Raw genomic sequence first — 26065 nt, forward strand, 5'->3', positions numbered from 1 at the left:
ATGTCTCGCCGCAAGCAGGGCAAACCCCAGCACTTAAGCAAGCGGGAGTTTTCGCGTAAGTTCACGCGGGGAGTTCTTCTTTTTCTTTCTTGATAGCTCAAAATTAATTTATAATAGAGTTCATGAAGGCGCGTCTCTTAAGATGGAACGAAGCGCGTTTTGCTGTTGAGTTGCGCTTCGCAATGATTCACAACTCGTGAAGGTTGATTGTGCATTTATGTGCATATATATGTGTGTGTGTGTGTGTGAAGTAAATTAAGCGTAATTTGTTAGCATTTAAATAACTTTACAAGGAAAATTCCGCTCTAAGTTCACTTTCCCTTTTCGAGATATTTTAACAACCCAAACTAGAGCTTCCCTTGGGCTTTAAGCTAATGTTAGGCTTTATATTCTAAAATTTGTTTTGTTTTAGCCTACGATTATTACTGTTATGGGTAGGCTAACATGTAATGTTTGTTTTCAATAACTAAACAAGAGCATCTAAATACTGAACGTGTTTTTTCTTCTCAACTTGCTACGATTTTCAAGAATTGAAACGGGAATATAAATAACGAGGGGTTGTTATTCGGTGAAAGAAGGTTTGTTATTAAGTGAAACACAATGTATCTGTTTTATACTTACTTGGCACTGGACATGCAAACCTGGTTTATGCATCTATCATGTCAAACCTGTTATAACCCCCCCGGCGACGCGCGCAAAGCACCAAGTGTTGCGCGTCAAAACCTTACAAACTTACAGAGCATTATAAATGAGAAAATCTACATGTACTCCACATGAAAGCGAAGTTTACACTTGATCTATCAGAGTTTGATTTTGTGCCTTTATTTAAATCGCGTTTGAACATGCTCTGTACGGCATCGCGTAACACGAGTTGCAATGTTTAGCCGCTAGGGGGCAGAAAATTAACAAATGATGGTCCATTCAAGATGAGACACTACTAGGTGAACTTGAACTTGAGCCCAGCCTTCTCTCGTTGTGTCTCTCGTTCAATATACATTTACAGTATTTTTTAATGAAAACATTGGTTTAGAGGACATGTGGGTCAATGACAAACCATGTCAGAGATGATAAAAAGGAGAAATCTTTTTAAGATCTAGTTTAAAACACGTGCCATGCTCTTAGATATGTAATCTTTGTATTCGTGTTGATTTAACAAAAAAAGTTTTAAATGCTAAAAAAGTTACTATTAAAATACCTTCCTTGCATGCACCTTGTATAGCCTACACAAGGGTGGTATAGCTTTTTTAAAATTGACATATTCAGATGAAAAAAAAAGATGATATTGTTGACCCGTATGTCTTTTTGGTCATTGCGTTTATCATGTTGACAGAAAATGTATAAAATATTAAATCATTTGAAATAATGTGGTAGTGATTTTGATGTTTTATTTTCCAAATGTTATCTCCTGATGGTTCATTAGAGGTTTGAATTACACCTGTTTGTCCAGTGCACGGTCTGATCCAAGGCTTTGTTCCAGTTCATAATGATAACACAGAACTGTGCATCTTCCAAGCACGTGTTAAAAGAAGAAGAAGAAAAAAAAGCTGTAAAGAGGATTGATTAAAATACTGGAGCATGTTTTTAGTCTTCATCAGAAACTCATGTATTGTCGCCCCCACCTTTTGTGCCACATGACCTGACACAGAATTAGGGTTAACCTACCACCGATGGCAACAATCTCTCTCAGCCCAGTTCAGACACATGATGTGGTTTTGATTGCTCTTTCATATGTTCTGGCTGTCCTTCTGGGAACTACCCCACATACTCCCCTCAATAGCTAACCTCAGTTCAGAGGATTCCAGCACTTTTAACTAAATGGGTTCCAATCATCTTGAAGTCAAATTAGAATCTATTTTTTGATTCTCTGAGGTGTTGGGTTCATTAAGACGTGAGATTGGCAGGATAATGAACAGGGTCATACAACTAAAGCGAGCAACCCCCTCCTCTTTACCATTACTGGGCAACCACTGTTTTTCTCTCCGTCTTTGGTTTCTCATTTTCTCTGCATCTGCCTTTCACTGACAGTCAGTATTCCTCTGATAGAAGTGTCAGCATTTCAATAATAGATAGATATCATTGTCTCCTGGCACAAATGCTGTGCCGATGTATTGTAGCACTGTAAAATGTTATGAATATGAATATTATTGTCTAAATCAGCATCCCAAATAACAGAGATCTTTCTCAGAACTTTTGGTAATGTTCTGGAAAGGTTTTCTTAAAAGTTATGAACAAACGTTAAAACAGTCTTTAATAACGTTCTCCAAATTTGAGCACAAAAGCACTGTTTATACATCGTTCGTGGAATGATTTTTCCTGAAATGTTTTAGTTGGATGCTCATCTAATGTTTTTTTATTACTGTTATTTCTTGTTTCAGAGAATATTCAAAAGTAACGTTATAATGTTTGCCAAAAAAATTAAAATTTGCATTTCTTTAACCAATAATAATAAAAAACTGATTCAGAATTAACGTTTTTATAACTTAAAGGGAACGTTAGCAAAACGTTTTTTCTACCCAACTAAAACTGTGTAAAATCAGTTGATATATATCCATATGAGATATAACACCTCTAACACTACTGCAAATTACAACACCTCTTCCATTTATATGGAAATGAATATAATTATCACTTACGGTACATATATAATTAGCAGTTATCAAGTGTTATCAAGAGGTTTTAGTATGGATATGACAGGAAGTTGTTCTTCTATCTCTCACACCTCCCTTTCTGTGTTTTTCCTACCGTAGCCGAGCCCGTGACGGCAGATATCCCAGAGGACGGGGAAAGCCATCCCGGATCGGAACCATCCACCCCTAAAGGGGATCAGGACCTCCTCACCTGTGGTCAGTGCCACTCCAGGTTTCCTTTGGCCGACATCCTGGTGTTCATTGAGCACAAACGCAGGCAGTGTCAAGGCCGCCTATGCATGGACAAAGGTTCAGACCTGCCACCGTCACCTCCACCCGCAGGCCTGCGGCGAGCCTGCGTCCCGGTGGAGGTGGCAGTTCAAGTTTCGCCCCACAGAGAGGAGCATTTAGCCTCCATGCTGCATGGATTACGACCCAAGCAGGAGAATTTAACAGGTAGAGTACCAGATGTTTGGGTTGGAGAAAATCTATGAGAGAGTTTGCAAAGTGGAAACTTCTAACTGGAAGGCCTTGACGGATAATACGTTTCTACTGATAGCTCATGGTTTTATAGCTTTCCACTTTCCGAGTTTGGTCCATTTCAGGAAAAAAAAGTACTTGACTATATAGTGTTCTTGCTGTCAGTATGAATGGACATTCTCTCAGTTCTCTCATGTGGCCTTCGCAGATGTTGCTGCGTTTAGTGTGGTTTTCACAAGGCCATATCTCACTCCAGTAAATGTATAGCTGCAGAGTGGTAAATTCATGCTGATAAAAAAGAAAAGAAAATCATGTTCAGCTGTCCAAGAAAAGGCCTGCCATAGATTGTTAGTGATTCTAGTCATTTATATAATTATGAGAGAGCACTTCCCATTGCGCTGACCGCAACGTATCCGGAAAGAAGAAAAACATGCAGCACATATTATGATATTATGTAGCAGTTATGCATTTACAGTACCTCTGCTAGTATGCAAATTAATATTTTAGGCTGGCACTTTAAAATAGTTTCCACTGGGATGCTGTTATCAACTTGGATTGTTTGAATTACAATTATATTATAATTTTTGCAAGTTGCTGTTTGTCTTGAGGTCATTTGAGGATGGGGTTTGTTAAAATGTCTATATGTTTTGTTTTGTATTTTTTACATTTTATAGATTAAGAAGTATGGAGACAATTTATTTTACAAATTTCCATCAGTCAGCATGAATCCAGTCCAATTTCAGATTGTGAGATTCTGTTTTTATGATGCATAAACGTTCACATATTCATTTACATGTGCATTACATGTATTCTGAACAAAACTTCAGCACATGCCAACCGGAGAAAGCAACCGTGATAATACCACCAGATCTAGCATGAACATAATTGTCATTTTTGCCATGGTGTAAATATTCATTCTCACCCACTGACCTCATATTCATATGACATAAAACATATATAAACATATGCATCATGGCACAAGGAATTTTTCAGTTTCAGATCGAGCTCAGTCAGTCAATTGAGATTTATACATGAAGGCTTTTCAATCTGATTGAGCAGTGAATCTGATTATAAATGTATTATTAGGGTGCATGTGTCCTTGTTACATGTCCTATAGTAATAACAGTAAATTATGCATAATTGCATGCATCTAACCCTAATCTAACCCTATAGTAAGAACATGTTGGTGATTAATAGTACTAATTGTATAATTAATTACACTGTATCAAGGACAACGTAAAATAAAGTGCAACCGAAAATATTTTTCTTATGTACACCTCTCAGGACGTTCAGTGTTTGCCCATCCCGGTCCAGACAGGTCACACGCTTTCACCGTTACATGTAAAGCACATGCGTGATCTTCAGTCTGCGGTCGCGTCATGTAAGCAGATGTCCATCACAACAGATGGAATTCTGTATCAGTTGTAAATGGTGAATCCGTTAAAGGTTCACGCTTGAAAAAATTTGCATGATAAACAATTTAAGATATGCATGTGGACACAGCAGCTTTTAATAGCCCCCCTTAACAACACCCCATCACACCCCCATTTTATTCAAGTCTGAATGCCCCCAAGCGGCCAGACGATGAGCTCAGGCAATAACCCCCTTCTGCAGACCTCCCTCCCCTGCCCCCTTATCTGCTATCTCTCTGGGGTTATTTTCTTAAGTACATCCATGTGAAGCCATTTTCTGAGGCTGATATAGGTTATCCCGTCTCGTATTGTTGTTTAATAAGCGTTGTGCCGTCTCCTGGTCCCTACAGATTTTAGAAGCGGCTCTTCATTATGCAAACACAATATATTTGATAATAATATTTGATGATAACTGTTATATTTTATTGTGCAGATCATATTTACATTGCAGGTTAACTGCGTGTAACTACTAAATTGTGATGAAATGGACTCTTTCTGTTATGTTATCCGGTGTCTTCTGTTGTTCTTGGCTTTGGTGTCTTGATGTCTTTGGCACAGATCCACTATTATCTTACCAGAGAGAGTTATGGATCATTAGCTGGAGGAGAGCAAGTGGAACGGGAGACAGGAATTAGTTTGGGGATCCCCAACAGTGCACCATTACTGAGGAGCTTTACAGGCTTAGCTCAAAAAAAGAAAAATCAGAAATGACAAATCTTTTTAATATCTCAATATTTTTTTTCTTTGTCCTACACATCAAAGTAAATAAATGGAGCAAATAAAGACTTGTACTGAAGTCTTCTACTTTTCTCCTGAGAAAAAGACCCCTGTTTGGCTCTAGTCGAGTTTCGGAAGAGATCTCAACAATGTCTTTAATTGTACTCAAAACATTTCTCATTGAATTTTTCAAGATCAAATTATATGAGCTGCTATCCACACTCATTTTGTAGCGCTACATTCTTAGTTTGTCTAAAATGGACTTATTTATCTCAAATTTAATTCTTTAAATGAATTACAAAGTTAATTTAATTGACATCTAAACTCACCAACCAATGTTTTCCTGAGTAGTTTTATGCTGATAGTGATTGAATATTGTTTCTTTAATATGTCATAGAAAAAAAGTGTCTGATTGGTTTATTTATGAGAGTCTGAGCAAGAGTGCATGTGTCTGTGTTTGTGTGTGGTTTGCTGAGCTTGTCTCGACGCAACATGACAGCGCATTTGACTTGGCAGTCACTGCCAACGGGTTCCCTTTCAGTGGGCATATGGCAGGACATTGGCACAGAGCAGGCAGGAACGTGTATTGTGGTGAAGTTTATATATTTGTAGCTGACTTGGCATTTCAAGAACTAACAGCAGTGTCCTGCAGTGTGACATTTTGCATTATTGTATAACTATTAAACTTGCAGGTTTATGACCTCATTAATTAAGGGGCTACATGGAACATTAGCAATACTAAAAATTCCATGTGTCACAACACAAGTGCAAAAAAGCTAATAAATGCTCAAAATAATAATAATAATAAACATTAAAAACGCTGTATAACAAAAAAATATACAGCTTGCCTTATTCATATAGTACATTAAAGTCAATTTTGTTTGCATAACAGAACTTGCATGAAAACACATTTATTATAGACACACATGCACATATCTCCATAAGGTTTACTCACTGTGTTTTGGCACACAAATGTTTCAGCATTAAGCTATGCAATCATCAGATCTTTCAGGAGCATATGATATTCTGACTCACCTGTGTGTGCGTTTGTGTACAGATGTGTTTGTGTGTGAGTGTGGCCAGCCAGCTGAACTGTAGACACGTCTATTTAGTGTTTGCCTTGGGAATACAAAACTGCCTGCAGCTCTGTGTTGATGTATTGTAGGTAATATAAAATATACAGTACTTGCTTTATACTGTACTAGCTTTGATTTGACTTTATTTTTCACACACAAAAAAAAACAACATAAAAAATGGGTATAAATGCCATAATAAATGTGCGGTGTAAAGTAAATTAGTTATGAGAAATGGGTAAATGTGCTCTTCTAATAATCTTTTTATTTCCTCTAAAAGAAAATGTTTTACCCATGCATTAGTGTGTTTTTGATGATGTGCAGCTAATTTAGAGAAAAATGTTTTGTTGTTTTGATTCTGGGTATTTTCAGGACGTGGTATTGTTATAACATGGTGGACTCAATATATGTGTGTGTGGTCTGCAGCTGGTCTTATCTGTGTTCTATAGAATGAGATAAAGACCCAAGAGGCCCCTCACTGTCTGAGTCTAGGGTCATGGTTCCCTGAAAGTCTCTCTCTCTCTTGTTACCTGTCTCCATCTAGATTTTATTTTTTTACCTCTTTATTCACGCTTTTGCATGCAAACTCAATTTCTTTTGGGTCAGTTGGTTGCAGTGGAGTTGCACGACATTGTAGTTTTGCAACACTGTGAAATAGAACATATTTTGATGTAGGGAGGAAAGTCAACATCAATGCACATCTGTAAAGATACTTAAGACTCTTAAATCAGGTTTGACTCTGAGCGTTGGACTTGGAAATGACTATAGCCAATGAATAGGAGGGCAAACAATCATTTAATAATATGTCAAGACATCAGCTGTGTAAAGCACAATTCAAGTAGTTCTGTAAAGAGCCTGATTAATTCGTTCAATTCTTTGAACTTGAGTATTTAATTTTGCTCTTTTACTGCAATAGAAGCACTGAAGTGGAATGTAACAAAATGTTTAGTCTTTTATCTTGGGAAACATTCTCTCTCTCGCTCTCTTTCTCTCTCTCTCTCTGAATCTCACTGATAATATTCTGTGGCTCATTTGAATTTGAAGCACTTCTTTAATCTTCAAAGCCTTGATTGCTTTATGAATATGCATGGTACATGCAGACTTTAGTTCATTACCTTGTTGTAAATTCTAATGACCATTAGTCCCTCTAGGTAATTGCCAATTATTTTGCATATTTGATTAGCCCATTATGAGTTCATTCAGTTGATATGCGTCAGGCGAAGAAGGACTGAGTCGCTAGAGAAATAAACAGAGCAGAACAGAGCTGTGCACCATTAAAAGATTTTAAGACTTTAATTCTAACTCTCACAGTTTAAAATAGTAACTTTATATAACAATGAACATTGCATGAAATGTAAACAAACAACTACTGGATTCCCATGTAGCAGCCAAGGTCATAAATGATTGATCGCTCCAAACAGAATGTAGTTGGATTAGTGCTACATGATGCCACATAATGGATTATTTAGTGTTTCTAAAACATTAGCAACCGAAAGGAGATTGAGGTAGCTTGTTGACGTGTAATTCAATGTGTGCCATGATGAATCTTTCATGTGTACATTTGGTCAACCATGCTAAATTAGTTTGGGTTGAATTGCACAACTATATTATTTGAATTGGAATGGAAGACCCCATACATACTCTATGCAAGTATGTGAACGTAAACGCTCTTAATTATGCTAGTTCAATTTCATGCCGTAATTTGTTGCGAAATATCTCAGACTATACTTTCCACTTCTTTTTGTCATCTACTGAGAAAGTAAAGTTGAAATGTTTGTAGCTAGCTACTTGAATCACACGACATCTGATTTAATATCACATTTATAGTTAACTCTAGCACCCCCTTGAGTACCGGAGCTCACAATTATTCAAAACCACATTAAGTAAAGTTTGCTGTCAAAACATTTGCATTTGTGTACTTGCATGAAGAGTTTTGTAGACAAAACAATAGCTTACTTTAAGTTCATTCCTTCACTGTTACTGTGAGACAGACTCACAGTATATTTAAGAAATCAGCACCTGTGTTTCATTTTCAAGTGAGATGCACTGCAGCTGGCGGTACCTTTAGCACCCATCACAGGTGCTGGCTCTCCTCCGGAACCTAACTTAACCCTGTGTCTATGTCATGGGGTGTGAGAAGAGGCCGGCAGGGAGGCCGGCAGGGACACAATGGGGAGATTGTGCTCAGGGCGGGGGCTCGGAGGCTGAGGCAGCCCTGGCTGTGGCCAAACAGGTCGGGCCAGACAGCATGATAGATGGCTTTGTATAAGGGTCCCGGGGTGGGGCCTGAACTTGAGGCACTTTGTTTATCCTGAATAGAGCAGGGGGGAAGACTCCGGAATGATCTATGTCTCGCTCACTGAAGAGCTTTAGAGGGAAGGAGACAGGAACGGAGAGAAACATCCACACAAAAGTGCCCAAAACAAGTCAGGAAATCAGACAGATGAAACGAGAAATTTGAGTAAGTGAAGACCAAAAAAATCTTCACTTACTCAACTGCATGTCATTCCAAAGCTGTCTGGCAGACTTCACACAGCTCTCTTCCATGCATTGAAAGTGGAGGATGAACAAAATTCTAAAACACTATAAAAGTATCATAAAAGTAGTCCTAACATGCACATAACTTTGTGCATGTTAGTCACCTGCATGTCCTTCTAAACATGTCTGACTGACATCTTTCTGTAAAACACAAATATAGACGTTTAGATCAATCTTCATGCTGCACTTTTTCATACATGTAATGTAAATGGTCCCCAAAACTCCAAAGAGTTCAAACTCCAAACCATAAAAGTATCATAAAAATAATCCATGTGAATTATTAGTATGATAATTTGTGTATGTTACTCACCCACATGTCCTTCCAAACCCGTCTGAATGACTTTCTTCTGTCAAAAAAGAATATAGAAGTTTAGATCAATGTCCACGCCACTCTTTTCCATACATTGAATGTGAATGGCGACCAAAAATCCAAAAAGTGCTAAAAAGGGCCATACAAGTATCATAAAAATAATCAATATAAATGATCAGTATGTTTTTGTATTTTATGCATGCTACTCAATGTCGTTTCAAACCTGTCTGACTTTCTTCTGCAAAACCCAAATATAGAAGTTTGATGAATGTTCATGCTGCACTGTTGCATACATTAGTGGTAAACAAACTCCAATAAAAAGGCAAAAAAAGGACCATAAAAGTTTAATAAACAAAATACTCCATATACATTATCATTATGATAACTTACGTAGAACAGACCAACATTTTTTGAAGTTATTTTCTGAAAATTTTGTCGCTACAACCATGGTCACTGTTCACTTTTATTAAATATTTATTGTTCATTACAGCTTGAATTGTCTGCAGTAAATGTCCCCTTTGTGTTCTGTGAAAGAAATAAAGTTATACAGGTTTTGTTTGTATCTATAGATGAACTGTTCCTTAAAAATGTAACAGTTAGTAAGAAGGAATGAGGTAAGGGAAGAGAAGGTGGCTGAGGGAGAGCAGTGCTAGCTGAGCATGTGTTCTTTAGGTTAATGGAGGGTCAAGTTGAGAACTGCTGGAGGGGGAAGGGCCGTCCTCTCACCCTGATGGTGACTGTCCATTTCTAGCTCAACTTGGCTGAGCTCCAGGTCTTTTGAATCTGACTAGACGTCATGTGCACACACACGCAGCCCTCATACCTGCTTCCTGTATTTCAAATACCACTAGGTTTGTTTTGTTTTTTTGAGCCAAAGGCAAAAAGAGGCACTGACTTTTGGACTGGTTAGAACCGGTTGGCTGGCCTTGTCTTCACTTGCATGCCTGTGTTGAAGACAATTCACAAAACACATGCGTACACACAAGAAAGAATACCTGAATGAAGCTCTTTTGAGAGTGCAGGACAATGGAGAGCAGGATAGTGGAGAGATATACATTGTGAATTGAATACGATGGGTGTCATGACACCATTCACAGCTACTAGAGCGAAACAAGACAAATGCAACATGATCAAGCTCATCTGAACTGTGAAAATCACACACTTGTGAAAATATCTGTTTCACATAGAGATGGATAAATATGTTCCTTTGCACGCTCTTCGCTTGTCTATCAGTTGACCCGTACATTTGCATATGTATTTATGCAGATTTTTGAGGGGGCTCTCACACACAGCAGGGGTCTCTGAGTGTCACGGTTTCTCAGAGTGAATTTGTGCGTCATTGTGTTTGATTCTGTTGGGCATGTCTATGTGTGTGTGTGTGTATGTGTGTGTGTGTGTGTGTAAATACGATAGGGTACATTGCTCTGTTTTCTCAGTCTATCTGTTTTGTCTATCCTTCTGTTGATGTCTCTTTTTCACATTCTCGGTTTCAGTGTGTATATATATGTCTGCCATACTGCGTGTCCGACCCCACAAAGTGGGCCACAACTTCCAGATGGTGCTCTGTAGCTTTGTTTGGTAAGGGAATACTTGAGCTGTAGACGGCCTATCAATATCCACTCTGAATGTGGAGAGATGCTAGCTATACATTCACCATGTTCTCTTTTTGCAGCCGTCCATAAACAGTTTTAGTTCTTTCACATCTCTGTTTATGTCAGATGTGATTTATTTTGTGAAAGTGTGGGTTAAACTAGCCAAGGCCATCCACATCATTGATGGAGGTCACTCACATGCGCTCTCCTTGTCCATTGACTTCTTCCTCCATTCTGAAGCGCTGAGGAAACTGGAAATTGTTTGACCTTTCACTGTTACTGCTGCTCCCTGACAGAAATACAACTGTGGAATTACTTTTCTGAAATCACTGAGTCAAAAATCTAACCGTGTCCTTGAGTTTTGCTTTTGGAAAACATATACATACAAGTCTTGGCAATCAGCTTTGAAACCTAGATACCATGACCGCTGAACAGATGACCTAAAAAAAAAAAAAAATTGTCATCATTTAGGCACTGAACAAGGAGATATTAGGAAGAATGATCACATTCAAAGTTCACTCTATTTCTCTACATCGAAAGGTGACTAAATCCAAAAAGAAAGCACTGTAAGAACAGATTAATGATTGTGTTCAATTAAAAGTCTGCCTCTGCAATGGCAAGTTTGGTGTCACTGAGGGCAAAAGTCATTGGTTCTTGCTTGTCACATGGCAAATTGGAATATATGCAGGTCAAACAAGATTACAGAGTTATGGCAGAGGGAAAGATTTTCAGTGAACAAAGACTTGAGACTGTAGAAAACTTGGAATCTAGCACATCATTTGTATGGACTATAACTAGTGGTTAGCCAATATATAAGCCAAGATTTGTCATCGGAATTCTATTTGGAGTCATAAGTGGGACCTTTATTTTGACAGCACTGAAAACACAGTGCCTAAAACTATATGCTAACAATTTCTATATTTAAAAAAAAAAATCCATAATAGAATTACTGAAACAAAAATGTGCTATCTAAAGTATTTTTACAGTTTATTTTACAATGTTCAAGTCATTTTCAAATTGTTTATATCTAATTATTTTAGCAAATATTATGTCCAGTAAATTAAAATTTAATTGTAATAATTGTTGTGCTTGTGTTATTCACTGTCTTTAAATATTCTGATATTATATATATGTATATATTGGCTTAATATCGTCCATCAGCCACCCTGCTTTCTAAGATATCTGCATCCGTCATCAAAAAAATCTATATATTGGTACGACCACTGTATAGAAATTAAAACATCTCCTTTCATGTTTTATAAAGTCTTTAATTATGTTTACTCTATGATTTAATGCCTTTGTTTCTTATTTGTCTTTGACATCCCTTCCATTCATTCGTTAGCTCCGACAAATATATTATACAGTGTCCAGAAGTGCTATCTGTCTAGCCAGGGAGCAGATGTCCCATCATGAGCCTGTAGCGTCTCACCCCTTCAGCTGTCAGCGGCCTGAAACAATCTTTGAGCTAAGAGAGAGCATCGGTCCAATTAAAGAGGTTAATTTGCTTTAGCACTTATCTGTCCATCGATGTATTTCTTTCTGTATCAGCCTCTCCTGCTCTTCTCAGACCAGTCTCTTATTCTTTTGTCTGTTTGCTCTCCTCTCTTTTTCTTTCATTATAGCTCTCATACAATCCCATCTTAGACCCCTTGTCTCATAGTCTCTTTCTTTCCACTGTCTTCTCATCCCTCTTTATGTAGTTTGTTTGCCTCTCTTGCATTTGAGCAACACACCGTGGTGACATTACGGCTGTAACAAATTGAGCACTTGTAGAATGCAGGCATGAAACCGTCACAAAGCTTCCATTCAGCGTCTTACTGACTGAACATAAAGGCCCATGACAGTTTAAGTGGCGTGTTGAGTTTGCATGTGAAAGCGTGCCTGATGTTTACAGCAAGAAATAGGGTTTGATGAGAAGGTTGAAACAATGCATGTGTGTGAAACCCAGACAGACGGTGTAACATGCTTTCATCGTGGAGAAATCTGTCAAACCTTTGAACAGTATGGTATAAATGTGTCGGTGCACTTTATTTGGCATGTGATGTTTGTGTGCATACATGGAGACTCTTGTAGCCAAACTATTCTGTCCAAGAACTGTCTAGGGAACTGAACGATCACAGTTTTTACAAGCCTTTTAGAAGGGCTGGTTTAGAAACCAAAATCTGTCCAAATCTAAACTCTGATCCCTCGTCTCCCATTGCTCTTGTCATGTCATTATCGTCTGGATGAGAATGGATCATCTCCTCTGTCCCCTGCCCTGCTCCGTGAACCCCTGCCCTCCAAGCCTGTCAGAGTGAACTATCGCAGACAGACACACACAGAGACACTGTCACATACACAAAGACACATATAAACCCAGAGGCCCATCACACTGAGAGGACAGATGCCCTCGTTGTGGTGTAGAGCCTCCTCAGGATTTTCCTGTCATGTATTAAGAAGCAGAGTACACGTATGGAAAATAAGGTTTGCAAAGAATATCAAGTTGTGAGAATTCTAGTTTGGAACATTTGGGAACTTCCTGAAGAATTGTTTTAGCAATTAATATTGCTTTTGTTGAGTCTATTTGACTTTTTTGATCAAAATACTCATTGGTCCTGAAGCATTCTCCCTCAACTTTGTTTCGTTAGTACCATAGCATACTGATGGTATCAGATGGTAATACCACAGTGCTTTGATATCGAGCTGAATCAGAACCATATTCATATAACATGTTACTGATCTAAGGCAGAGGTTGTCAACCTGGGGGCCAGGGTCTACTAGGGGCCCTCAAGTAAATTATTATTAATATATTAAAGTGATGAAAGGCTAAATTGAAAAAAAAAAAAAAAATTAAGTAAACTAAATTAATTAAAATATCCACTCATAACTGTTGTTTTTAAATTGTATTAATATCAATACTCATTTCAGATCATTAAAAACCTTTAAAAATAAGGTTTGTCATAATCATTGCAGAAGCACTGGAAAGATGGTAGCTTACAGTATATTGTGTTCGACTATGTGGAGCCTTCAAGCCTAAAAGTTTGATAATCATCCATCTATACAAAGTATTTGATACTAGATTAACATATTGGAAGTCAAAATTGTTGCGTTACATGCCACAAAACAACAGAATAGCTATATACATCTAAGTGCATGTACAACATTTTTAAAGACCCCTATTGAATATTTCCTATTTAAAGTTAGGACAAGACATTGAAACCCTATTTTTAAAATACAGTCCAGTGGCCTTTAATTTATATTGCAAATGTGAATCATTATTTGTACTTTGCTATTGCAAGTAATGTAGTCATAGATGATGTTAGCAGGAGAGACGTTCTCATTCTAGAGTGCATGTGGATTTGATTGGACAAAAATTTATAATTTTTATGTTTGTAATGCAAGATGAGTCATCAATATTTTTGGTCCATTTTTCAAGACCAGAGAGCTTTTAAATGCATATGTCCATTCAGTTTGTCAACTTTTAGGAATGCATTAGCATAATAATGACCTCTAAGCTAACACAAATGAACTAAACGCAACTAAAACACTTCTGTGCCTGTATGTACTGTAATTTCCTCTTAAAATACTTTTAAGTCAAGAGAAGTCAGAAAGCTGCTGAACGTCTGTGCCGCTCTATCAAATACTCTTCCACTTGGCTCCACCACTCACTGAGTTGTGATCCTTGACCTCAGCGGAGCCGTGTATATGTACGGTCTTGCCAGCGCCTCCCTGGAATGTCTGAATTTAAGTGCATCGCTAGAGATGGTGTGCTGTCCTACAGCTGCCTGAATATAAATCCTGCTGTCACCAGAAGGCTAAAGCTCTCCTTCGGTACCCCTTCTTTCACTTGTTGTTTCTATCACTCTCCTCCACTTTTCACTCAATCACTACTTTACTTAACCACACAAGTGTCTCAAACCAGAAATCTGTGCCTCCTGCTCTGTGGCGAATAAGGAAGCTTTTTTGCCTTTTTAACGTCTTCAGAGCTCATTCACAGCCATCGAAGGAGTTCTAACTGTAACCACACACAGATGAAACACTCGCACGTGTAAACAGGTGAAAGTAGACAACTTCACCCTGTATTTTGTGAGGTTAAAAAAAATTTGTTGACATCCGTTTACATGAGCTGGAAGACCTGATGAAAACAGCCCCCTCTCTGCGACCTCTGACCTCCTACAGTCTTTCAAAAGTATGCTCTGTATAAGAGCTGTGAGCTACAAGGCTCCAGACAGATTTCTGGCAAGGGTGCACAGGTAACATTCCAACCCTAGTCGAAATTCCTGAGTTGTATGTTGTTAAAATGATGATTCATCTGTTGCTATAAGTTAATTAATATTCAGTCGTTGCAATTGAAATGTGATAGTGGTGACAGATAACATTCTCATGCAATCTGCCTCAATTTTTCATGACTACATGAACCCAAAATGTTGTAGCTGATTAATTTACCCATGAAAAAATCTTTCATATAAACAGTTTTTCACGATGAACATCCATCCACATGGCATTTTGATTCATTTGCAGACTTTGATTTACAAGAGGCATGTAGGCCTATATTCAGTTGTTATTTGGATATTAAATATGGATTTTCAATTTGGACATACGTGTCAAAACCGAGCGACAAATATTTCAAGCTGTCTCTTCATGTGAGTGTGTCATAACAAACTCTCATGGTAATTCCTAACTGTTTACATACAAATATCACAGTATGAATTTATACGGAATTGCCATTTTGTAAAAGAGTTCATGTAAAAAGTAACTTTCCCCAACACTGGTGATTCAAGGTATTCATTTCAGAATTCACTGGCTATTTTAAACAGTTTCCTCATTGATGCTAAAGCAGTGGCAGTTTGCAGAACTCTCCCATCTGCTACCGTACCGCGATGCAGATCAGAACATATGTATCCAATTAAGTAGCAAAGCAGAGAGCTGGAATCCAGCTTGATGTCAGACAAATGAAGAATTGGGGTGAGTGTGGCCTGTCTTAGCCAAGTGATGGTTGCATCCATCTTACAGCAGCTTATTGATGGTAAATGTTATGTTTCAGCGTGTGCTAGAGCTGTTATATTTTAGATAAAGGGGGACTTGTTGTAATACTATGTCTGATTGTATGCAACAGCTATTTTTGGCTTTCATAGACCCCTTTTTTAAACACCACCTCCAGTAGCTAATGTCAAATTCATTTATACTAGCACAGTGTAGCTTTTTGCTTAACCTTTTCAGTTTCAACTTAACCTTTATCTTATAAATGAGGTGTGCGACTAGTATCACCAAACGGAACTGCAAAAATAAAACTCCATCCATCATTCACTGGTTGGATCATTAGATTCTACTGGTTGAGATAGTGATGCAATAGCGGTTTGGGGACTCTAACCACGAATTATGTAATTATTGTTGCCTTTATTAACTGAACTGAAGAAAATTTGGTGGTGAAACAATATTTACTCAGAAATTTCTTGTAAATTTCATAAGCAATTACAACAAAATGGCACAGTGAATTAAACATGAAATTTTTAAGCAGAAAGATTGAAATAGTTTAAAAAACGTTTTATCGTGTATGAATGACTTAATTATAGTTGTCTTGATATATTTAGCCAGGAGAGGATAAATTATTTCATTTAATTCTAGATTTACTACATCACTTGTGCCCGGGATGCGCCAGATGGGAAGCCTTAAATATTGACCCCGTGGCTGTAATGTGAATGGGGAACACTGGTCTTTTTGTACTGGTCCCAGTACCAGAGCTCTGCCTGAGGGGGGCTTCCTGAATGAATCCTCTCACTAGACCTGACTATCACATGCCCGTTTAAGCCTGTAGTCCTCTCATGGATCAGGAGAATGCAAAGAAAGGGACAGGATGACTTGAAATAATCTTTGTTGAGCAGTGTGGAAATGTTGGCATGGTGGTAACATTTAGAGCTATACTGGACCTCTCATTGTACACTATACATCAGTGCAGAAGGCCAGCTGTGTTAATGGACTTTTAGGGACTCTTTAGAGTAACAGTTCTAAATAAAGCAGTAAGCCACTCAAGGCCATGCATTACATGGTTAAGGGTGTTGTTAGCCTTGGCAAGAAGTGGAGTTATTGTCAACGAAAACAACAGATATTTAATGTTTAATGCACAGTTATGTGAAGCAGGATTTTGGATCAATAACATTTTATAATGGACTGGATTGACAAAAAGGTCCTATAGGGTTGTCCTGATTGTGAAAAAAACCCTCAGATTTACATTAGACAGTTTATCTCTTCTTCTCTGTTTTATGATTCCATGCCTTGTTAAGATGAATTTCACAAAAACCATTTGTCCTTTAACCACAAAATCAAATTAAATATTTTGCATAAAGAAATTGAAGCCTATTTCAGGACCTATTTTTAAGCCTATTTTCAAGTTTTTTTTTGCTTTCTTAACTTCTTATTTTCATGAAAAAAGCGAATTTTCCCACACATTATCTGTACATAATGCAATTTCACTCGAGTTGTTTTTTAATATCTATGATTCTCAGTGGTGATTTAAAAAATCTGCAATACACTGACTTGAAGTTCAATGCATAAAATAAAGGCAGTACAACAAATATTGCCATGATGATGATATATAAATACTTTTTACATGTGCTTAATTGTCACAAATCTTTAAAAATAGGCTTCAATTTCTATAAGCAAAATAAAATGTCTTATTCATTTTGTTTTATTTTGAGATCTTTTAGAGATGTTTTTTATAGGTTTTTGAGACATTCACTCAGTATGTGTGTTAAAATTCTGTTTGAGGTTGCTTTAACTGATTTACAACAGCTTTGGCTCATCCAATCAGATTTTAGAATCAGAATTAACCATTTTCTAATGAGTATTTCATAAGAAGCAGATTATTGCTCGTAGATATTTGCTGGAGTCAAACTGTCTCAACCATATGTTCCACTCTTCACTGGTTTTCAGGCTTCAGTGTTTGCTCTGTCTGTGGGACAGTCCCGTGTGCTAACAAAACTTCCACCTCTGCCCTGTGCAGACTAGTCTAGTTCATCTTTCCCAGTAGCCACCTCTTTCTTTTTCTCAGACTGCCACCTCCCCCAGTCAATACCTCCACCCGTCTGTGGGCTTTAAACGCCATCCCCTTCACCTCTCCGTCTGGTCCACTCCTTTTTGTCTGTCTGCCTCTTTAATGTGCGTTGCTAAGGTGACTGCTGACCCATTGCTTGGCGCTCTTTGAGAGGCCCCATTCCAAGATGGCTATCCTCTTAGACACTTTCAATTTGCAGTGGGGGGTAGGGTGTGTGTCCAGTGCTGGTATTGAGATCACTGGAAATTAAACCCTTGGACCAACACATGTTTATGGGCACTGACAAGAATATACCAGCTGCCAGATGAATGCATTCTTTCTTGTGGCCAAATACGTTTTTCTCACCTTGTCCCCAGAGTATCCATATGGTGCTTGGAGCATTTCATTACATTGATTTGAATATGAGAATAATCATGTCTAGATTAAACTAGGGTCAGGTGTGAGGGCACAGATGCTTGAGTGAAGTGTAATTATTTTCTGGTAAATTATGCATAATTGTAGTCTTATCATAGTCCTCATCTTGAACGTGTTTTCATGGTGTCAAACGTTCTGGGCCTTTTAAGTACAAAGTTCAAGTCTTCGGTTTCACATTGATGTTTATCTTTGTGTATTTAAGAAAATAACTGTATAATAAAGGGTCTGAGTGCTTGTGCAGTGACTTGCATGTGGTGCTCTGCGATTCAGGAATAACCTGATATAACGTGAAGTGCAGAGGTTCCAATTACACTATTTCCGTGTATTTTTATCTGTAGCTGGAAAGAAGTCTTTACACATGATAGATCTGCAAATATCTATTGTATAATACATTGAATATAGGTCAGTTGCTCTAATCAGTTTAAATAGGACATAAACCTTGTGCAAAAAAAATGTGCAAACAACTAAAAAGGCGAAAAAGACTAAACACTGAAATTGATGGGAGTTTGTCAGAGTAAATGTCTTTTGTACTCTACCTCAAAAAGAAAAAAATGATCCAAGTGCGATTGCTCTCCACATAAGTCTTGTAGAGCAATAAAAATGTCATATCACACCAATCTGTCCTTTGTGTTTGTATTTGTCAAATAGGTTTTTGTCTGTGGTCAGGCACTCAATGCAACATATTGAGTCTGACCAGGACAAAAAGAGAATAACTGAGAAAGAATGAAAGAAAAAAAAACAGACTGCCTCTTGGCTTGCTGTTTGGTATGAATGGAATTATATTATACTATATATAATCACCAAAAATTGCATACAAGTCATCAATTTATCCTAGAAAAGGATATTTTGCTGATTCTTCAAGCAGACACAAAACGGTTCCTTTCTTTCCTGTTCTCAAAATCTGGACGGACAAATGCCCACAAATTGTTCTGCCAGACCTCCCCTCACCTTTTAGCATATCACTAAAGAAAATGTGATTGTTGGCCATGTGCTGAAAGTAATCAATAAGTCGGCCTCTCAGACAAGGCCACCAAGTAATAGCTGCTGTTGGTGATGTGGGTGTTTTAAATGTCAGCGACGCAGGATGATTATATGTCTAGGGAGAACACTTCCCTTATTTTAGGGTGTTTTCACACTTTGTTTGATTGCTTGGTCCAAACTTAAGTATGATTTCTTTCTTTCTCTCCCTGCCCTGCGCTTCTCTTGCACATATTATTTTGGGGCACCACTGTATTTGTCTTCTTGTTAGATTTAGCAGTACATTTACACAGAATGGAATGGCTTTTTGTTTTCATCTGCTGCAAATGCACTGAAATACATGCAAAGAATGTGAGCTGCTCTCTGAATGCAATTTGCAATTAGTATTTCACTACTACAAGTTAGGGCAGATTGCTTTCATACTGGTTACCGTGAACCTTACCCTAGACCCAACAAGTGGATTTGTTGTTCGCTGGAGTTCAGAAAACTCCTTTTAACACAAGGTGTTAACAGACAGGAAATGCTTAGGGTGTGCTCTCTGTGTTTGCTTGTGTATGGAGTATGAAAGCTAACAAGATGACCAAAAATGAGTTACACCTTTATCCTTATTTTTTTTGTCATGTACATTGGAAATCCTCAATACAGTTTGCCAGTTATGCTTTATTGCTGTACTAGTGATGAAGAACATTATACACTGTAATGATTGTTGTCTTATAGAATAGCATGTATTTTTAATTCTTCAAATATAAAGCATTGGCCTGCTCATATGATTCATGCGATAATGGTATATGATTTAACTGGAGTAAGCATGAGAATAGACAGGCAAAGAGTGGCCTTTTTATGATGGAAAATCTCCCGAGGAGGTCAAATCCCACACAGGTGGCAGCAATTAACTGTAATTTTTGCAGATTGTAATGATCCATAATATACCAGCCTCCCCCTTGCATCACTTATGCAGTAAAAAGTGTTGTGATTGGGTACAGGTTTTTGTTCACTCTGTCCTTTGTGTCAGATATCTCAAAGACAGGCAAGGCAGTTTACAGGTGGAGTGATGTTCATAAACTGAACAACCTTACTTCGAGTTTCAAAGGCTGAGTTTAGCCTTTACAGTTGTGATTTATCATGTCAAGATTTTAAGGTAAGAACATAACTGTATAAATAATAGCAATGTAAAACATTTTCTAATACACTGGAGGATAGAGGTAGTGGCTAAAGCTCAGGATTGGAAAGTGAAAGGTTACTGGTTTGAGCTTCACAACTGTGCCACTAAGCAAGGTACCTAAACAATTGCTACTCCAAGGGGACTGGTCTTGTAATAAATGTGCTGGTAAATGTGTGTGATCAACTGCTACTTTCTTGCTGCCTTTCTATAGAGAGATCTTACTGAGCCTTTGTAGTAAAATAAGAACATTTCCTAAATGGACAACTAACCTTCTCCCTCTGATTTTGTCTTGCAGAAAAAGATGAGCCTAGCAGCTACACATGCACAACTTGTAAGCAGTCCTTCAGCACGGCTTGGTTCCTGCTACAGCATGCCCAGAATACCCATGGTTTCCGAATATATCTGGAGAGCGAACCTGGAAGTCCATTAACTCCTCGGGTGGCCTCCGCTCCAGGCATGGGTGGTGACTGTGCCTCGCAGCCACCGCTACATGCAGCCCACCTGGCAGACAGTAGTCCCTATAGCCTGATGAGGATAGCCAACAGAGATGGGTCATCGGTTCCTAGAGAAGGCCGATATCCCAGGACACCTCCGCTCTTTAGTCCCCCACCACGGCATCACATGAGCCCAGACGATCTGGCTTTGGCCCCCCACCACCCAAGCGCTTTTGAAAGGGTAATGCGTCTTAATTCGGTACCCTTGGATTCCCCATCTATGGACTTCTCGAGACGACTACGGGAACTAGCAGGCAACTCTGCTGGGTCTTCTCCGCCCATGTCACCCAACAGGCCTAGCCCTATGCAACAGCTACTGCAGCCATTTCAACCAGGGGCGTCTCTTTCTCCTTCTGGATCTCGCTCAACGCCTACTCAACAAACTCCAACCATGCCAGCTGTGAAGGCAAAGTCTTGCGAGTTTTGTGGAAAGTCCTTTAAATTCCAGAGCAACTTAATCGTCCACAGGCGTAGTCATACCGGAGAGAAACCTTACAAGTGCCACCTCTGCAACCATGCCTGCACTCAGGCCAGCAAGTTGAAGCGCCACATGAAGACTCATCGGCACAAATCCTCCTCTACTACCTCCAAATCAGATGATGGCCTTTCAACTGCCAGTTCACCAGAGCCAGGCACAAGCGATTTGCTAAGCAGTGCCACCAATGCTCTGAAATCTGTGGTGGCAAAGTTTAAAAGTGAGAATAACGGCGTGATCCCGGAAAATGGACAGGAGGAAGATGAAGAAGATGACGAGGAAGAAGAGGAGGAGGAGGAGGAGGAAGAGGAGGAAGGGGAGGAAGAGGAGGAGGAAGAAGAAGAAGAAGAAGAAGAGGAAGAAGAGAATGAGAGCGAGGCCGGCGAGAGGAATGATATAAACTTTAGCCTGAGCCTAGAAGGTGCACGTCACCATGAGAACAATAGACAGCGACACAACAAAAGTATCGAGGGAATTCAGGATTATCGAGATGCCCTGAAACTTTACAAACGAGGAGACCACAGATCAGCTAGTGAGACAGGTGGGGACGAATCCCCACAAGAGTCTGATCAAGTCAACAAGGGATACCTACCCATTGTAAATGGAACAGCCAACTACCCAAACGATGACCTTTCAAGGAAACTTCTTGCTGGAAGTCCAGAATCTGACAGCCCTCTCTCCAAACGCATCAAGGTGGAAAAGGACCTTGACCTTCCAACTCCTACAATCCCCAACTCAGAAAACGTTTACTCACAGTGGCTGGCTGGATACGCAGCGTCACGCCAGCTCAAGGATCCTATTCTCAACTTTGGGGACTCAAGACAATCACCTTTCGCCACGTCTTCTGAGCACTCCTCGGAGAATGGAAGTCTCAGGTTCTCCACTCCCCCTGGGGAGCTAGATGGAGGGACAGCCTCTGGGCGCAGTGGCACGGAAAGTAGGGCCAGTACACCCCACCTTTCCACTGGTCGACCCAGCTCCAAGGATGGTCGACGTAGTGACACGTGTGAGTTTTGTGGCAAGGTCTTCAAAAACTGCAGCAACTTGACAGTGCATCGGCGCAGCCACACTGGCGAGAGGCCGTACAAGTGTGGGCTTTGTAGCTACGCCTGTGCTCAGAGCAGCAAGCTAACACGGCACATGAAGACGCATGGACAGACAGGCAAGGACGTTTACAAATGTGAGATATGCCACATGCCTTTTAGCGTCTACAGCACTCTGGAGAAGCACATGAAAAAATGGCACAACGATCGGCCCTTAAGCATTGAAATTAAAACAGAGTAAACTTTATGATGTCTTTCGCAGTCCTAGGAAAAAAAAAATTTAAAGCACAGCGTCAGTTAATTATGCTGGTTGAAAATTTGTCAAAATGACGCAAGACTCTGAGCCTCTCTAATGTGCAATAACTAAATGTTTTGTACTTCTTTTCTTACTGGTTGGCATGTTTTCGTGTGTTAGCTTGATTGATAAGCATTAGCTGTGTTGCTGTTGTTACTGTCTTTTATCAAACAGGACATTTCATGCTGCAAACAATTCATTTTTACATATCATACCTAGTTGTATTTTGTCATTTAAGCTGTAATATTTTGACTACCTACATTCACACTGGGGTTTACACTGTTCATTAGGGGTATAGACGAACTGTTGGGTTACCGACGAACGTTTAAACGGTAACATTTTACTAAAATACAATTTTTTTTTATTGTTGCTTGTGAAAAAGAGTGCCTTGGGTGTTTAAAGCATCTATGGTTTCTGCCATTTGCCATAAGCCTGGGGATATTATTCAATGCAAAATTAGGTTCTTGCATCAAGTACCTATTGTGAATTCGCTAAATGCAGGAATCCAGCATATGTTCTTATGTATATCATTTACTAGTATAACATATTGTGTTTCTTTAAGTATGATTCTTTTGTTGGCATGTTCATGCCTTGGTGAGATTTTACCTTGTGTTTTGGTGTCAAATGGCCAGGTTTTCTTTTAACTTAGGGTCTCAATGTTTCTTTGGGTTTTCTGTGAAGGTTTTTTAGTAAGTAGCCCTGAAAATGTGTTTTACTCAGTAGATAGCCAATTAATTGGACTATACTGATAAATTTCTATTTGGTGCATGGAACAAAAAGCATATTATGTAAATATGTCAATTTTTATAGAATTAATTTCTTGACAGGGTCATCCACGAAAATTTTACAAACAGTCCCTGAATAAGCTGTTAAAGAATTGTCTGGATTGAAAATCCTTTATGTTTCAAATTAAACTCAGATTGGCTAGAAATAGAAGTAGTTTAGCAACACCAGTTTTGATGGAGCAATGCAGGAATGCATTTCAGGACATTTACACATTATTGAATGAAAGTCTGAATACTTTACAGTTAACTTGCTTGCAAACTGTTGTGTACTTCCACAACGTCTTATTTTATCCTACACTCTTCAGTTTCTAAAGCTATGTACTGTATATACCCCTGTTTATTAGCAAAGCACTTAGCAACGCTCACATATTTTGTGCCCGTCGAGTTGACATTCAGACTACATTATCCCATAGTGAATTTTATGAATAGCACTTGCCACTCAGCCTAAAACTCTGTATCTGTCCTGCTAATCTACGGGCAGGTGGTTGAGTATAAAACAAAACCGTTCTCCAATGGCACAAAAAACCTGCACTGTTCAAATTTTTTCCTGTTTACAAGAGACACTTAAGAGATATTTCCTCTCATATGACCAACTTGTTGAGGTGTAAGCATATGTGAAATAGAGTTAGATTAGAATCGTGATCAGCAAAAAAGGACTTAAAAGAAGCTTAAAAAGATAAAATGACAAAGACGACTGCTCACTTAGAAGCTAGGCTTTAAACTGGAACAGTGTAAGTATGTTTATCTCAGTGACTATACTCCAAACCCGCTACTTAAACAGCCATTTTTATCGTACTTTTTTTAATAATTGAATGTTTTGGGGCTTCTTTTTGTAATACTATGGTGTCTTTAACAGGAAATTAATTTAAAGTGTTCCATTTTTTGCCACTCATCTTCATTTCTTGGTGGGTTATAATGTACTATGTAAATACTAAATGTTCTGTTCTGTTCTTTTTCCCCCGTTTGGCATACACAGTCCATCAGGATGCATTATAATGAGATTGTAGGAGTACATTTGACATTTTATAGGGCTGACTTATGGTCTGTCAAAAGCTATTGTGACACACTTCAGTTTGCCATGTCAGTGTGTATAGAAGATCTGGATTTAATTGTTCATCAAAAGTAGTCAAGATCGTATTTATATAGAGACTAGAATTCCAGACTGTTCCTTGTTCACTTTAAAGGTACAAAAATACCTGTAGTTGAGCTCAGCATGCTGCCACCATTTTGCGTTTCTCCTTTACTTGGCAGGATAATATAGTGAGAATCATTTTAATGTATGGATCTTGAAAATGAGTTTCTAAGAAAAGCTATGTGGGGGTTATACAGATAAAAGGCTATACAATGGTCTGTTGGTGCAATCCTCTTTGAAATAACACGATGATGAGGAACAGGTGGTTTTATGATCTCTGGCCTTTGGATATGCAGTAAAGTTTCATAGTTAGTGGGTTTCCCTCTTTATTTTGAAGTGTCCCTGTCTCCCCCACAACCTGAAACATTCCAGTCATCTTTGAAAGAATGGATGTCATATGCAATGAATCAAGAGTCAATAAATACATTTAAAATGCATTTTGAAATACAACTGCACAGTTTGTCTTGGTTTGTTTTATTAGTGTCCAGACCCACCCGGAAACTACGCCCACAGAACTCCTGCAGATTTCCACAGAATTGGATTGTCTGTCATTCATAATGTTCTGCACTTCCCCCTTGCATGTTTCTTTATTGAATATTTCACCTAATGTGATTATGCTTTTAGCTACCAATATAAGGGAGTACTGTACTCTCAGCTCTGTTTAACACATTTGACCAGATTTAATTCCATTCCTCAATATTTTCCCCAAAATAAACAGAACATCAGTTTTGAACTTATTACACAAACGTAATTACTGATACTTTTTTGTTAGAGGTTTATGATTTTTATTCTTTTCTTTTTACACTGGTTTCACGACATTCAGCTTTATTGTTGTCTGTTTAATTGGATCCATTTTCTTATTTTTTTTATTCAAGTGGTTAGTATTATTTATACTTATTACTAGTTTGATAGTTTGATAATTAGCTTTTATTTTATTTTATTTATTTTATTTTAAATTTTAATCAGTTATTGCATTTTATTATTTATTATATTATATTATATATATATGTGTGTGTGTGTGTGTGTGTTTGTATGTATTAAATATTTTTTTTATATATATTTATTTTTACTTCTATTTCAGTTTTAATAGCCTTAGTCATTTTAATACTTCAACTTATTTCAGTTACTCGACAAAACTACTGATTTAGCCTTACTTTTAAAAGTATGAACAAAGATATAAGTGATGAAAAAAAGGAAAATGTCAAGTTGTTCGTATTAATATACAGGGTGCATTTTTGAATGGAATTGAGTTTTTCTTGAAACTGTGTGTAAAATAATAGCCGGTGCGTTTAAGCTACTCCGGGTGTATGTGTAGCCCACATGCGAGTGTATGTGTACACACGAGTATTAACACCAGGTGTGTTTGCTTTGGACCCAAACGAAAAGACGGAAGTTGGCTGCTTTATCTTTTGTCGCAGGCTTTGTGTGGTCATTTGGATGTCTGTTTTATAACTTTAACAGCCTCTTTTTTCTTTCATTTTTGCACTCTTTGCTTTTCCTTTATGGAC

General features: G+C 38.3%; 1 protein-coding gene across 1 annotated transcript; it reads left to right on the forward strand.

The window, feature by feature from the left end:
• On the forward strand, positions 1-24993 carry LOC306878939 (B-cell lymphoma/leukemia 11A-like; the record flags this gene model as incomplete). The annotated part of the gene is made up of 3 exons (XM_079431563.1): positions 1-55; positions 2748-3083; positions 20629-24993. The coding sequence occupies 3 exons, from the start codon at positions 1-3 to the stop codon at positions 22584-22586; spliced, it is 2349 nt and encodes a 782-aa protein (XP_079287689.1). The 3' UTR covers positions 22587-24993.
• Positions 24994-26065: the final 1072 nt, after the last annotated feature.

This window comes from Barbus barbus (genome assembly GCF_936440315.1).
Source record: "Barbus barbus genome assembly, chromosome: 13".
Taxonomy (NCBI): Eukaryota; Metazoa; Chordata; class Actinopteri; order Cypriniformes; family Cyprinidae; genus Barbus; species Barbus barbus.